This window comes from Trichosurus vulpecula, chromosome 7 (assembly GCF_011100635.1).
Source record: "Trichosurus vulpecula isolate mTriVul1 chromosome 7, mTriVul1.pri, whole genome shotgun sequence".
Lineage (NCBI taxonomy): Eukaryota > Metazoa > Chordata > Mammalia > Diprotodontia > Phalangeridae > Trichosurus > Trichosurus vulpecula.
Window position 1 is genome coordinate 45,393,148 of NC_050579.1, and position 15,840 is coordinate 45,408,987.

General features: G+C 44.0%; 1 protein-coding gene across 1 annotated transcript; it reads right to left on the reverse strand.

The window, feature by feature from the left end:
- Positions 1–39: 39 nt before the first annotated feature.
- On the reverse strand, positions 40–12,550 carry ANXA9 (annexin A9). The gene is made up of 13 exons (XM_036767857.1): positions 12,455–12,550; positions 11,605–11,693; positions 11,326–11,422; positions 10,925–11,019; positions 10,585–10,698; positions 10,201–10,291; positions 8,582–8,661; positions 8,069–8,128; positions 6,807–6,891; positions 6,601–6,696; positions 6,449–6,507; positions 552–674; positions 40–325 (listed from the first exon to the last, which is right to left on the reverse strand). Exons 2-13 carry the CDS (start codon positions 11,677–11,679, stop codon positions 263–265), a joined length of 1,038 nt encoding a protein of 345 aa, XP_036623752.1. The 5' UTR covers positions 11,680–11,693; positions 12,455–12,550; the 3' UTR covers positions 40–262.
- Between the last annotated feature and the right edge of the window lie 3,290 nt (positions 12,551–15,840).

Here is a 15,840-nt window from a genome sequence, read left to right on the forward strand (position 1 = left end):
AGAGGAGGAGCAGATTAACCTTAACCTTGGGGTACAGAATTCAGGGACCTTTTTTAATAGGGTCCTAACACAGGCTATTGATGCAACTTAGGGGCATATGAGAGATTCCTGTTTGGTTTTATGAAGAGTCATCTTATTTAAAGGCAAAGCAGTAGACAAGATGACTTGTGGAAGGCCCAGCTAGGCCTGTAGGTCTCTCATCTTTGGAAATGACAAGAGGGGTAGATGGAAGCAGTAGACACAAGGTTCTGGGAGATGTGTGTCAAATGTCTTCAGCCCGACATAGAGCTAGTAAAGCTGACCGGCAGTCCCCTCTCATCGCCTCCTGAAGAGAGGGGAATCAAGTATCAGTAAGCTCATTCCCACCATCATTCAGATTTAGTTCTGCCCCCATCCCACCCCATTCTCAGACTATGTGGGAAATATCCTCCCTGGAGCCACTAAACCTAAACTGGACCCATAGGAATAATGGTGACAGAATGTGAAGACAGACTCTGGGGCTCAAGATGGTGAATTGCCCCCCAAAGGTGAGTCCCTTAGCCTGGTCTGACCTGGAGAGATGAATAGAGGGACTTTCCAAACTTCTTCTTGAACTCAGCTCTTATGCTTAGGAGGTCAGTCTCACTTCGAGAGATAAGGATGCGCATCAAGACTTGGTAGTTTGGCTCAGCTCCCTGGATGAGGGAGAAATGGGCAAGGGATAGTTAAATATTAGAGCAAATAGTTGTTGCCGGTAAGGAATGGGCGGTGTAACTGAATCACTGATCCTGGAAGTGGAGTCAAGGAGAAACAGGAATGGACTAGGAAACAGTTCTTAATCATCCAACAGACAAAAATGACCTAGGGGCCTATTATCCACAATGCCTTGCTGCCTCTTTGCTAGTCTTCCATGTGGGAAATGATTCAGAGAGGACAACTTGATCTGAGTGTCTTCCAGTACCCTATGCAGTTAGCTGAGGACCCCAGTTGAGTGCTACCCTTTCCCATCTGTCACCTGATACTACTGCCAGCTTTTAGAGGTCCAGAAAGCATGCTAATGAACGTACAGCCACAACTACCTGAAAACTAGAAGGGAAACCCTAAGACTGCATTTGTCCTTACAATTCCCAAGGCAATACCTACAGGGAACAGTTGCCAAATAAGTCCCTTAAGGCTACTCTGAGAGGGAGGTGAAGAAATTAAATTGATTCTATATAATTTTATAATTGATTCTATTCTATAACTGATTGTATTCTGTATTACTGTCCCATTTTGTGATTGCTCAAGTCACATTTCTTTGTCTCTTTGTCTATGAGCTAAGTTTAGAAGTTCAGTTCTCCTGCTAATCATTGTTCCGTTCTTGCCTCAGTGAAATCTGTTATCCTTGAGGAATGCAGGTGGACACCAGAGAATCTGGTCTAGTATCTTTATACCACCTAGCTATGTCTGGATTGTTATCCAAAGAACTCAGATGGACTCAAATAACAAACATTTCTTAGTCACAGGAGGGAAGAAGGGGGTTGCTGCTAGCCCCTTACTTTCAATTTCTAACCAATCATGTTGTCCCCACACATGATGCTGCCAGCCCTGTAACCAATTGCCATGTTTTCCCCACCTACTCAATTCTGTTCTTTGTTCTCTTGTACTTCCCAAAACTATATGAAGGCTGGTAAGCCCTACCTCAGGGTCTTTGGTTATTAAGAGAAGCCACTGACCCAATTTATTGGTTCCTGGTAGCCCAACTAATAAATTGATCACACACAGACCATTGTCTCTAAGTTCACTTTAATTTTCAAACAAAACAGCAAAGATTCTTGGAGTCTAGTCCTAACTCTTGCTCATGGAATGATTAGGGCCATATTATATTCTCTTTTTTCTTTGTCACATTTTCTATTGTTTAGTCTTAGAATCCACCATCAATGACTTCTTTCTACTCTTTGCTTTTTGGGGAATGCTGTGAGTGTATAAAAAAGAATGCACAATTTTTAAATGGAGACATTTGAGAAACATAGTGATACAAATATAGTAAATTGTAAGTATTTCTTAACTGCTTATTCTGTTTTCTAATGGAAACAAGATGACACTATTATATTTTCACAATAGAGGGCTTTGATGTTAACTATTATATACTTTAAATTAATAAAATCCTCTTTATCTAAAGTACTCTAGTTAGTGAATAGGGTCTTCTAGTTAACTGAATATTTTTCTCCACATCAGGGGTCATTAGGTACTGGTTTCAGTTTTCAAGTATACTTATCACTACAGCTATACAGCCATATGAGTGTTTGTCTATATTTTTCAAAATATACTTGAAATTAGAGCTAAATTAAATTAATTTCTGATGCTTCAAATTCTTACAGTATACCAGGTTCACTATTATCATGGTATAACTCACTGTTGAGCCTGTATTTCGAGCAGAAAGGAATCTCAGAAGCCATCCCATTTGTTTTTTTTTTTTTTGAGGCAATTGGGATTAAGTGACTTGCCCCTGGTCACATAGCTAGTAAGTGTCTGAGGCCAGATTTGAACTCAGGTCCTCCTGACTCCAGGGCCTGTGCTCTACACACTGTGCCACCTAGCTGCCCCCTCAAGCATTCCTGATGAAAAGATCAAAGCTGAATAGAAAAGTTGACACTAAAATACAAGATTCAAGAGAAGCATAAAAAGGTAAACATGAAAAAATAATCATAAGGGACTCAATAAAGTTAAACTGTTTACATTCCTATATAAGAAGATGAGACATGTAACTCCTAAGAACTTTATTATTGTTAGGGCAGTTAAAAGGAGTCTACAAAGACAGAAGGTATGAGTTGATTATGTTGGCTTGATATCCAAAAAAATGAAGGCATGAGAAAGAGGGGTTCACTGGGGAAAAGGGGAAGAGAGAGGTAGAATGGGAAAATTTTTCTCACATAAAAAGCAGGCAAGGAAGAGCTTTTATAATGGAAGGGGAAATGGGGAGGCAATGCTTGAACCTCACTCTCACTGGAATTGGTTCAAAAAGTTTGGAAGAATATATAATACACACTCAATTGTATATAGAAATGTAACTTACTCAACAGGGAAACAGGAGGGGAAGAAGATAAGAGAAAGCAGAGGAAGAGGGTAAAAGGGAGGGTAGATTAAGGGAGGCAGTGATCAGAAGCAAAATGGATTTTTGAGGAAGGACTGGATAAAAAAGAGAGAGGAAGAGAAAGAAACAAGAAAATGGGATGGAGGAAAATACACAATTAGTAATCATAACTGTGTATGTGAATGGGATAAGTTCACCTATAAAAGGAAGCAGAGAGCAGAATGGATTAGAAATAGGAATCCAACAATATGATGTATACAAGAAACACTTGAAACAGAAAGACACACATAGAATTAAAATAAAGGGCTAGAACAGACTAATATGCTTCAGCTGAAGTAAAAAAGGCAGGGGTAGCAATTGTGATCTCAGAAAAAGCAAAAGCAAAACTAAACCTAATTAAAAGAGATAATTAGTGAAACTATATTATGCTAAAAGGTGCCATAAACAATGAAGTAATATCAAAATGTTTTAAAACAAGTTTCTCTGATAAATGCCTCATTTCTCAAAGATATACTGAGTATAGAACTGGGTCAAATTTGTAAAAATAAGAGCTATTCCCCAATTGACAAATAGTCAAAGGATATAAACAGGCAGTTTTCAGAAGAGGAAATCAAAGCTATCTATAGTCACATGAAAAAAATGCTCTAAATCACTATTGATTCTGAAGTACCACTTCATACCTATCAGAAACGACAAATGCTGGAGGTGAGGAAGGGGAAATAGGTATACTGATAAAGTGCTGGAGTAGTGAACTGGTCCAACCATTCTGGAGAACAATTTGGAACTGTGCCCAAAGGGCTATAAAATTATGCACACCCTTTGACCCAGCAATACCACTGCTAGGTCTGTATACCAAAGAGATCAAAGAGAAAGGAAAAGGATCCATATGTACAAAGATATTTATAGCAGCTCTTTTTGTGGTGGCAAAGAATTGGAAATAGAGGGATGCTTGTCAGTTGGGGAATGGCTAAACAAGTTGCGGCATATGATTGTGATGGAGTACTATTGTGCTATAAAAAATGATGAGAGAGATGGTTTCAGAAATAATTCAACAAATATTTATTAAGCACTTACTACATATAAGGCAGTGATGTTTAGGATTCAATTCCTATGAAGGCTAGATAGCTTTATATTGTTCCATACTCACAAACTGCAACCCTAATACCCTCTGAATAAATGTCTTAGTCACAAGGGGCTGTATTAGGGAGTATAGACAAATTAATGCCAATTTATCACTCACTTCAAAAACTGGAGGATCTACATGTGGGATCTTAACAGTGTGGGTACTCCCTCTTCTACCAGGCAAAGACACCAATTTATCTAAGTATTCTATACCTTCAGAGATGGCCTTCAAGAATTGCTATGGCCAAAGTTCATCACTTTGTAGCCAGCCTGGTAAAAGGTTATTTTAAAGACCACCCACCTGTATAGAAATCTATCTTGCCTTACAGGCAAGTGAGAGGGGAACAGGATAAAGGAAAAGGGGGTGACAGAAGAAAGGGCAGATTGGGAGAGGGGGGTAGTCAGAAGCAAAACACTTTTGAGGAGGGACAGGGTGAAAGGAGAGAGAATAGAATAAATGGGGCAGGGAGGGGAATAGGATGGAGGGAAATACAGTTAGCAATAGTAACTGTAAAAAAATTTTGAAGCAAATTTCTCTGATAAAGACCTCATTTTCCAAACATATAGAGAACTGAGTTAACTTTGTAAAAATAAGAGCCATTCCCCAATTGATAAATGATCAAAAGAAATGAAGTTTTTAGATGAAGTATATGAAAAAAATGCTCTAACTCACCACTGATAGGAGAAATGCAAATTAAAACAATTCTGAGGTATTACCTCATACTTATTAGATTGGCTAATAGAACAGAAAAAGAAAATGACAAATGTTGATGTGGGAAAACATGAGACACCAAAGCACTGTTGGTGGACTTGTGAACTGATTCAACCATTCTATAGAGGAATTTGAAACTATGCTCAAAAGGCTATAAAACTATGCATATCCTTTAACCTAGCAATATCACTACTAGATCTGTATCCCAAAGAAATAAAAAAAAAGGAAAGGACCTATATGTACAAAAATATTTATAGCAGCTCTTTTCTGGTAGAAAAGAACTGGAAATTGAGGGAGGGGATGTCCATCGACTGAGGAATAACTAAATAAATTGTGATATATGATTATGATGGAATACTATTGTGCCATAAGCAATAATGAGCAAGAAGATCTCAGAAAAACCTGAAAACTTACATGAGCCGATACAAAGCGAAATATACTGTGTACAAAGTAACAGCAATATCATAAGATGATCAGCTGTGAATGACTCAGCTATTCTCAGCAGTACAATGATCCAAGACAACTCTGAAGGACTTATGATGAAAAACGCTATTCATCCTCACAGAAAGAACTGATGGTGTCTGAATACAGATGGAAGCATACTTTTTAAAATTTATTTTTCTTGAGGTTTTTTTGGGGGGAGGGTCTATGTTTTCTTTCACAACATGACTAATATGGAAATGTTTTGCATGATTACACATGTATAACCTATATCAAATTGCTTGCCTTCTAAAGGAGTTGGGATGGGGGTGGGGATGAAGGGAGAGATTTTGGAATTCAAAGTTTTAAAACGAATGTTAAAAATTGTTTTTACATGTAGCTGGGGAAAAATAAAATGCTAAATAAATAAAAAATGAAGGCCCTGAAAGGCAAAGAAAAATGGAATGAAGAAAACTAACTACAAAAAAAAGCTTTGATACTTAAAGCTATGCTTAGACTTTTGGGACACCATGTTTCTTATTGCTAGTAACAGAAAACAACAACAAACCTCAGAACATAAATAAGACTTTGTGATTAATATGAAGGAGAGACATTTCCTGTGCTGCTTCCTCTGGGAAGAGGATAGTGTATTGTGTTTGGGTGTTTGAATTCTAGACAGGTATTGCTGCAAGTCTGAAAGGCCTTGTGGAAAAATCTGTTTAGAATGTTTATCTGTATTTTATAGTTCTCTTCTAAGTTAACATCAATCTTTAAGAAAAAAAAAAGGCCACCCACCTGAATCTGAACAACAGACAGTTCGCTGCTGGGTCTTTATCCAGAATCTTTATATCTAGGTAGACCATGCTAGAGTTTGAGCTCCAGTGGTATAAGCCTGGAGAACCAGGCTCACCTCTACAGTATAATGAGGCATCAGGCTATAAACATGGAACCCATCCACCACTCCTACTGAGAAAAGAACTCCAAGCATAAGCTCTATTTATGGTTCATCCTCTTTGTATATTAAGGACAGGCAGTAATTTGCAGATGATCAAGAGGACAATACAGTAATAATATACCACTGTCATATTAGTTACAACCTCAGGTCTCCTCCCTCTTTCCAGGGTGTGTCTCCCTCCTCTCACCTGGAGAGCCTGATGGAGTTTTTCAGCAAAGTATAGTGGTGTGTTCCTGATCACAGAGGCTATAAAGCAAAGGAGAAAACAAGGGAGGCAAACATGAGAACCCCCAACTTTCCATTCCAACAAAGATTCATTGGTTCAGAGCATGCCCTTACCTAGGGTGAGAAGAGCAGTCTGGGCATTTCCATGAAAACAGTTCTGGATGCTCTCCTCTATCTCCTGATCACTATGTCTCTGATACTGATCAAACACTATTGGAGGTGGAGGTAGAAATAGAAAAGTGTGGGGGACTGACCATAGAGGAGGGGGACTCCCCTTCAGTCAGGGTCCATCCCTAGTGAGTATTGGGGTTCCATATTACCTCGATTGAGATGTTCGGTATTTCGTTGGGTAAAAATCATGATCCAAGTTGCTCCAGTGCCCGTTTCTCCAGCCTCTTGTAATGCCTGGTTGGAGGAAATGAAACAAGAAGAAGAAGGGACCTAAAAAATGGTGGCAGAATCATCTACTTCCCATGGAAGACACTGGGGGCAGGTCCCTATGTCCCATGTGTTGGCATGATGACACCTCCCATCCCTCAGGCCCATAGCTGTCTTAGCCACCCTAAGAAACAAGTTGCCTTTGTCCTATAGACCAGGTCTCTCCCACTTCCCCAAAATCTGCCCCCACCTCGCCCCACCATTTCCCCTATCTCCCAGGACCCAGGCTCTAGCCTAAGATCTCTCTCTTCCCATCCCTTCTCAAATCCTTAGCACAGGCTATAGTCTCTGTTGACCAGAGGGATAGGGATGAGGAGAGAGGAGGAAGGCAAGAGCAAGTCTGGTTTGGAGAGGGGGAAGAGTGAAGAATGGGGGGCTGAGACTAAGTAACATGAGCTATGGGCTCCAGTGGACTCTGAGTGTCAGCCTCTTGTGCTCCCCTGCCCCATGGAGGCCCACGGGTACTGAGAAGCCTGTCCTCTGAAATGACCAGTGGCTCTAAATCTAGGTCTTTGATCTTAGACCAGCCAGGATAAGGTGCCCATCATCACTCCACCCTTCAGGTTACTGCCCCACTCCTTGCTAGTAAGCCTGCCAGGCCTGGGGCTGTTTGCCCCCAGTCCCGCCCCCCCACCAGGGCAAAGAGTTTAGGAGAAGGGAGGACCATCACCATGATAACAGGAGGGCAGCAGGGACCAGTCAACTGAGGCTGCCAAGGCAGCCATGGTATGTGTAGAACAGAACCATGCCTCCCCCTCCACCAGAGCTATGTGACTGGGGACCAGAGGAAGCTGGTGTCTTATCAGAAGGAAGCAGGCCCTTGGCCTCCCACCTTCCCCAGGGGTAGGATGCCCCCAAGGCCCAGGGCTGAAGCCAGGCCCATTCCTGGAGGGTCCTGGGTCATTCCCCCACCCCCACCGGCCCCTGGCATGGGAATCTGGCAGTTGGTGAGCTCACTTCCTGTGAGTCGAAGAACCATTTGCTCAGATACACACAGAGAGGTGTCAGGTGAGACCCCTACCTGTCTCCCAGACACACCCCAGAAGGGCCTGAAGCTGGGGGATAGGCACCCTATCTCCCCCCATCATCCCAGCATGTAAAGCAGAGGGATGGCTAGGGCTACCCCTAGGTGGCCCGAACTCACCTGTGCATCCTGCTCTGCCAGGTTGTAATCCTTTATCCCAGAATAGCTTTCCCGGGTGCCCTGGAAGTTGGGGTTGAGTTTAGGGAGAACATAATGAGAGGAAGCTTTTTGTTTCTTTTCCTTTTTCCTTTTTTTTTTTTTTAACAATGGCTCTAATAAGAATTAAACAGAGCTTCACATTTATTGTAAAATCATCTTTCTCAAAACTACTGCCTTAGGGAAGGGGAAGGAATATGATTATCCCCATTTCACAGATGAAGAAACTGAGGCCCAGAGAAGTCAAACAACTTGCCCATGGTCACCCAGCTAGCAGACAGAAAAGCTAAGATTCTAAATCCATGTCTCCTGATTCTACAAATTCAACATTCTTTCCACCATCCCGTGTGACCAGTAGAAATTAAGTCCCAGAACTCCTCGAAACCTTTCTCCGCTTCTATTCACACAGAAATTCTCTCTTGTCCTCCATCCCCAAAGGCCCCCTGCATGGGGGAACACAAGGTCTGGCTTCCTTACCTTAGCCAGTGCTAGCAGCAGGTCCCTCAGGAGGCCACTTGTCTCTGACCTTATATCATCCTCAATCTCCACCTGAAAATCTAGGCATGGTCCAGAGTAAATATCAGAGTGAGTAGGGAAACCTAAGTTTTATATAGTCCCCTGATCTTTCTAATCTGAACTACCAGGGCTAGTCTTAACCTTTGACCCACGGCACCTAGCAAGTATCCAGTACCCAGTATCCAGTATCCACTCCAGTATCCAGACCCAAAGAACTCTGGTGGCCACTGGCTCCTGGCATTTAAGGCCAAGGCATCATGACTATCCCTGGAAATATTTCTGAATTGTAAGTAACATGTATGCAGCCAAGTGTCCGGAGGGAAATTGTTTGACCATAGTGTTGGTACTAAAGAATCTCAAAACCCCATAGCAATACTGCAAGGGGTGGGAGGCATCTGTTGGCCTGGTAACTAAGGGGCAAAGAGGAGAAAGGAAGGAAGGAAGGAAGAAAAAAGAAAGAAGGAAAGAAAGAAAGGAAAGAAGGAAAGAAAGGAAGGAAGGAAGGAAAGAAAAGAAAGAAAGAAAGGAAGGAAGCAAAGAAAGAGAGAAAGGAAGATGGATTAAGGAAGAAAGGAGGGAAGGAGGGAACAAAGGAAGAAAAAAGCAAGGAAGGAAGAAAGGAAGGGAAGGAAGAAGGAAGAGAGGAAGGGAGGAAGGAAAGAGCATAAGTTTGGAGGCAAGATACTTAAGACCTGGTTTCCTTGCTGGAAGAGAGAGGGAAATGATTCTGGATCTGGGTTGGGAGAGAGGATGCCTGAATTGTGATGCTCTGAGGAAAAGGACATAAGGAGAAAGTATGGAGAAGGCGGAAAACTGAGCACTGGCTTTCGGAGTTAGAAAACCTAAGTTCAAAGCGACTCAGAAACTAGCTGTGTGATCTCGAGCAGGTCACTTAACCTCTTTCTGCCTCAGTTTCCTCATTTTTAAAATGGGGATAATAATAATAACAGCACAGACCTTCCAGGGTTGTTATAAGGATCAAATGAGATAATTGTAAAGTGTTTTACAAATCTTAAAGTGCTACAGAGACACTAGCTATTTTTACGTAGAGAGAAACCAAGGGAACAAAGTGGATAGGAAAAGGTATCAGATTAAAGGCAGCTAGCTGCTAGGCTGGGCAGGGCCATGGCTGTGGCCACAGGAGTCTGGCACTTCCTCTTGGGGCTATGGCCAGGCACCAGTCAGCTTGAGATGGAGACTGATAACAGTATGTCTGTATGTTCTGTGAGGAGAAGGGGGCTTGAGAAGAGATAGGGAAGGGGGAGGAATGGATATCCTTGTGATTACCAGCGTCTAACTCTATTATTAATCCAAGGCCCTAGGCTGAAAGGGCTAATAATTGTCTTCTCATTTCTGAATAACCACACTTGGCTTTCTTCCAAGGGGAAACTGAGGCATTAGCAGAGAGAAGGCTGCTAAGGAACTCATCAGAGAGTAAAACGTTAACATTCGGGCTCTAGGATTCCTCCCCTAAATGAACAGTGGTACAGCTGAAAGAGGGGGGAGGACCAAGAACTTTCTCTTCAATGGGATGTCTCCACTGATTCCCTTCCAAGTCCCTAGCCATTCAGCCCCATTACCATGTTTGTAGATAGTCAGACACTCCTGCAGCTGTGGTGGGGAACGTGTAGAAAGGATCTCCACTCCTACATCCTCAGCAGAACTTATATCCTACAAGAAATCAAGGGTCCAGTCTGACTGAGACATAATGCCAACTGAAATGGTGGAAGTAGCGACTCAATGAAGACTGGCTTTTTTTGCCCCTGGGAGAGAGCATGGACCAGTGACCCTAAGAATGAGACTGAAGCAGAGATCAGACTTTGAGCCCATAGGATTATGATGTTGGAAAGTCTTCCCCCTCAAGCCCTGGCCAAGCAGTGATTGGGAGATTGGGAAGGCAGCTCCCAGGTTAGAGAATATATTTCTGTTTCAAGATATTTGTAGTACATTTCCTCTCCTAATACCTTCAGTGCTGCCCTTAGTTCATGGGCATCATATTGGGCTGTGGGCTTCAGCAGTGCCACCACAACCTTCTCCAAGCTTCCAGAAAGAGCTGCCTGCAGGGATTTCAGCAAGTCCTAGGATAAATATACAGTAATTAAGTTCTAAAGCAGGGTGGGCAGGAATGATAAGGCTGGCCAATGTAGGGGCAAAGGAGCCCAGTTTTGTGGGAACCTGGAGGAGGTCAGTCTTCTATGTGGTGAGCTTGGTAACAACTTCATATGGTCAAGTGGGTGCATTTCAGCTAAATAAACAGCTCTTCCCAGTGTCTCCCAAGGGGCTTCTCCCTCTTTGTTTTCTTACCTGCTGGGTGCGCTCCTGGAAGGCTCGGGCAATAAGCTGCCTTTGTTCACCATTCCGATTGGTCAGCACATCCACTATGGTGCCCTGATCCACACCTGTACCAGGACAGAGGGCAGAACTCAACCAGGGAGTTTTTGAAGGCTGAATTACCCAATGTAATATAGGAAAGACTAGGGTCATAAGATATACTAGGGCTAGAATTGCTTTGGGAAGGACAGGTGCTAGGGAGGTACTAGATTGGAGTGATTTCTGTTACTTGTTTTTAAATGATATGCTAAACAGTATGTAAGCATATCCCTTCATTTTCAATCTCCAGCTCACTCTGTATAATAGAGGAATTCTTAAGAACAGAGAAGGGAGAGGCAAGATAGATAGAGAAATGATGGGAAGAGAGAAATCACCTTGCCCTGCAATAGCTTCTAGTAGCCGTTGTACGTCCTTGTCCACGTTGAAACTCAAAAAGGGCCTGAGAGTCCCCAGGGTACCCCAAGCTGCAGTCTATAGAAATATAGGGGAGTCGATATTTGGTTGAGAGAGTCCAAGAAAAGGATGACATACTTAATTTCAGTGCCCCAACCCGACTCTCAGCCTAACCTACTAAGTGGTCTAAAGGCCTTTATTTACATGCCTGCCTCTAGGTTCACCCCAGCCCATTTCCTAGAACATCCTCACGGTCCTACCTTGTTGGCCAGGCCCAGGTGGCTGAGGATCTCATGGACCAGGGATGACTCCATCCTCCCATTGCTCACAGACATGATGTTGTTGGCAGCTTTGGGGAGAGAAGCAGGAGTTGAGGTGAGCTCCCCTGCCCCCTTTGGTCCTCTTGGTCACCTAGACCCCTCGGCTTAGACTCCCCTTCCCATTTCCTGTACTTTCTCTTCCCACCCAATGTTTCTCTTCTCTCTGTTGTAGAAAAAACATCATCAACCTGCTAGGCAGGTTTGGGAGTAAGGGCTGGAGCTGGAAGCCAGAAGAACAGAGGAAGAGAAGCCCCCGTGTTCCTATGTCCCTTTGGGGGCTACAGGAATTAAGGAGTGCAGCTACAGCTCGGTCTTACAACAATTATAGCCAGGACTCACCCTAACCCCAGGTGATGATCCCTGCAATACCAGATCTGTGGTCTAAAGTCGATTTCTCCCTTTAAGAAATCTTTCTTTCACCTCCATAGGCTGCTGAGTTCTCAATGGCATTGAATATTGGGGCAGGGTAGGAAATGAGCTATTCTCCTCCTTTAAGGCCAGAGCCCCAGCTTCTGAATATTTTCCATTCTTCATTTTACTCCCCACACCTGCTTTTACCCTGTATCCATCTATCAATTCACCTGGCCTTCTTCATCTTCTGTTCATCTCCCTTCAGGCCCTAGACTCAGATTCTTTAGTCTATGGGCACAATCCATGTACAGGTATGTGTGTGCCTATGAACCTGGATCAGTACATGCAATCATGTAGACTTGTGTGTCTGTGAAAGACAGAGCTGCTCAGCCCATCCTGAGAGTGCAGAAAGACCCCATCATGTGAAGGTGCAGCTTACCTGGAGCAGAGGGTCCAACTGTTTATCCAATGTTGAGTGTGGAACCAGCTTCTCTGTGATAGTGGAGGGGGTGTGTGCAGGACCAGGCTGAGTTGTGAGTCAGGTGATCTCCCTTCCAGACTAGACCAGCTGGTGTCTCCGGCCCTTGGCCCCTCCCAGTTGTGGGAGAGGATCTGGCTGTACCTGGGCACAACACCCCCACACTTCCCTGACTGTCCTTTCTTCTGGCTCAAGCTGAACCTCATTCAGCCTACAGTCTCCCTCTGAGCAGTTCATTGCCAGACACTGGGGGCTTTGTGTACTGTTTTCCCTAAGGGGGCCAGGTGGTAGGGGCAACAGAAGCCAGGCTCTAACTCTGGCTCCAGGCTCCTGGCTCCCTGGAGGGAGGGTAGAGGGGGCAAGTCAGACAGGCTCTAGGACTAATCTGATAGCATTGCAGAGAACTTGTTGGGGCACATGCCAGGAGGGACATCCCAGTGACAGGCCCCCAGAGTGGTCCCAGCCCAAACCTCTTTAGACCCCTCCCTTGACAGACAACTTGGTGCTACATTCATAGCAGCGGGGAAGAGATTTTATAATCCTGGCCAGTGTAGATAGGACTCTGTTTATCTCCCCAGAAATCTAAATAGAGGAATTTTAGGTGGGCATACAATGGTAGGGGGGAATAGGGAAGGGGAACTATAAAACGAGACATTGAGCTTTGAGCTTAAATCCGTGATTCCCAAGAGGTCACAATGTGGGGGAAGAAGATCACGGGAGACTCTAAGATCTTTGAGCCTTAAGACTCAGCTTTTTACCCTGTGGTGGTTGTCCACTGTCCTTTTACTTTATTGGCTCACCAGCTGTCCTAGCTATAGGTGATGCAATCCCAGCAGCTAGGCCCTTCCTCCCTTTGGGGCCCATTGGTACACAAAACAGCAGGTGAACAGCAAGTGAACAGTACTGTGGTGCAGCGGCTTGGGGGGGGGGGCCCTGGAGGACTCCATAAATCTCATAATGCACTCTCTGAGGACCGGGGACAGCCCTTTTCCCAGGGCAACTTAGACTATCTTCCTTGGGACACCCTCTTCTCTCTCTCTCTCTGTCTCTCTCTCTCTGTCTCTCTTCAGAGCATGCAAAGAACTTTTCTCTTTCAAAACTGTCCCTCCCTCACCTCACCTCGATCCACTAATGATTAGGTTACTTCTAAAAAGTAGATCATATCAATCCATGGTGCCAGACCCCTGGGAATATATTTCAGCGGTGGTAGGCACCTCTGATCTCTCTTCCACCAGTGCAAAAAAAAAAAAATGCAGATAACACCCACATGCTTGGGACAAATGCCTAATTGCTCCTCTAGGGGAATAGTCCAACTGAGGCCCTTCTCCCTACAGTCTTTCAGCCGTAAACTCTAAGAGCCCACAAGAGGGCACCAATGTCAAGAACCTTGGTCTTCAGCAGGTCCAGGAAAAGGGGTCTTGCCCCCTGGTGGCTGTTTTTCTGTCTGTCACCTCCCCTTCTCTCTACCCCAGCTTTCCAAGTCTCAGAGGCAAAAATCATGGAGACCCCTGGGATAGAGATTACTGGGTGGAACTAGCCCAAGTCCTGAAAGGTCATTGACAGGGAGAGGAGCAAAGATGTGAAAGAAATAGGATAAATGTCCTGGTAGTAGGAGATTATACCTATTCATCTTTTTTTCTCTTGCCCTCTAGGTGAGTTATCTTTCTCTACAATTCAGCTCAGTTCATGACACCAAGGGGCTTGGTTTTGCTACTTGAGTTCTCTACTATTAATTCATGGCCACAATGTAGAGAACATAGGGTCATTCAATCAGTCATCAACAAGTATTTATTAATTGTCTGCTATGTGGCAGGTATACAAAAACAAAAATGAAATTGTCCCTGCCCTCAAGGAGCTTACATTAGATTGGGAGAGACAATATCTAAGTATACATATATGTGTATACGTATAATACTTATATAAATATATACAAATATAAAAAATAAATATAAGGTAAATTTTTTGGAGGTACTAGCCATTGGGATCTTGAAAGACCTCATGCTTTTGTATAAAGGAAGAGAAATCTAGTCAGAGGGTTCTCATCCTCCCCCTAGTTCCTACCACAAATTTCCCCGCTGTGTTTCCCTCTACTTCACCCATCCTGCTCGTATTATAGCCCTGGATCCCAGGAAATAGTAGAAATGGTTGCTGAAGAAGCCTGTGCTTCTCCCTCCTCAAACACAGTCCCTTTCTGCCATTAAGTTGGTGGGACTCCAAAGATCATGAGTGGGATGAGGATTCTTGCTTTCCTCTCTTTCCCATTAGTCCCCTAACTAACCAGTTTGAATGAAATAGCAGGACAGCTCACTTTGGGCAGGAGAAAAAAAAGGTGAGTAGGTCTAATCTCTTGCTACCAAAACATCTGTCCTGTTTCTTTCCCATCCTTGCTTCTTTCCCCATCAGTGACCTTTCAGGCTTTGGACCAGTTCTACCCAGCACCCTCTGTCTCAGGGGGCCTCATTGATTTTTCCCCTTCAAACTATTTCAGTCCTTATTCTAGCCATTGTTTCTTTTTCCCACTATCCCTTCTATGTTGGGCTGTGTTTGCCTGATCTGGAAAATGATCTATAGTATTTTAACTCTAACTATCCTGGAAGTCTGCCCTGTACCCTAAGGCCCAGGAACTAAAGGCACTGTGGTAGCCTTGGGCACCTCCACCTCCCTGACACTTCAGTAGGCCTGTGCAAAGGAAGTGAATCACCCTACTTGTCACAGGGGCCCTGTGGGTGTGGTCATACCAGCCCAGTAAGTGCCTGGGTGAGGGGGATGAGTGAGGAAGGCAGTGAGGCTAACACTCCCAGGACAGTTGTTGAGATCAGATCATAGAGATGATGACAAAGCTAGTAACATCACCCTAACACTAGGTGGGGGCTTAGTTTCTTCTCCTCCGGGAGAGATGCCTGCTTCCCTCCTTGACAGACAGCAAGGGGTTATAATCATTATCTTTATTTTTCAGGCCCTGACTGAGCCCTCCCTCTGGGCAGTTCTACCGCCTCAGAACACACACACACTGGCCCCACCCCCCAGAAAAGTTGTTAGTATCCTGTACTCCTGGAATAGTGGCAGAAAGGATCAGGGTAGGGACAGAATAGAGATTTGGAAGTAGCAGGTACCACTGGGAAAATTGAATTGACTAGTGCCTGACTGCAAGTCCTCTCCTCCAAATATAGCTGGCAACTGAGCTCTGAGGGTAGGCTGGAAGGAAGGGTGGAAGGCAGGAGGAAAGTAGTTGTGGCAATGGAAAACTGGAAAGATAGAGGAATATTTGGGCATGCTGGGAGCTAGCTTGAGGGGGAGAATGAATGCAAAGCAAAAGGACAACCTAGCATGCTTAAACAGTAGAGGGA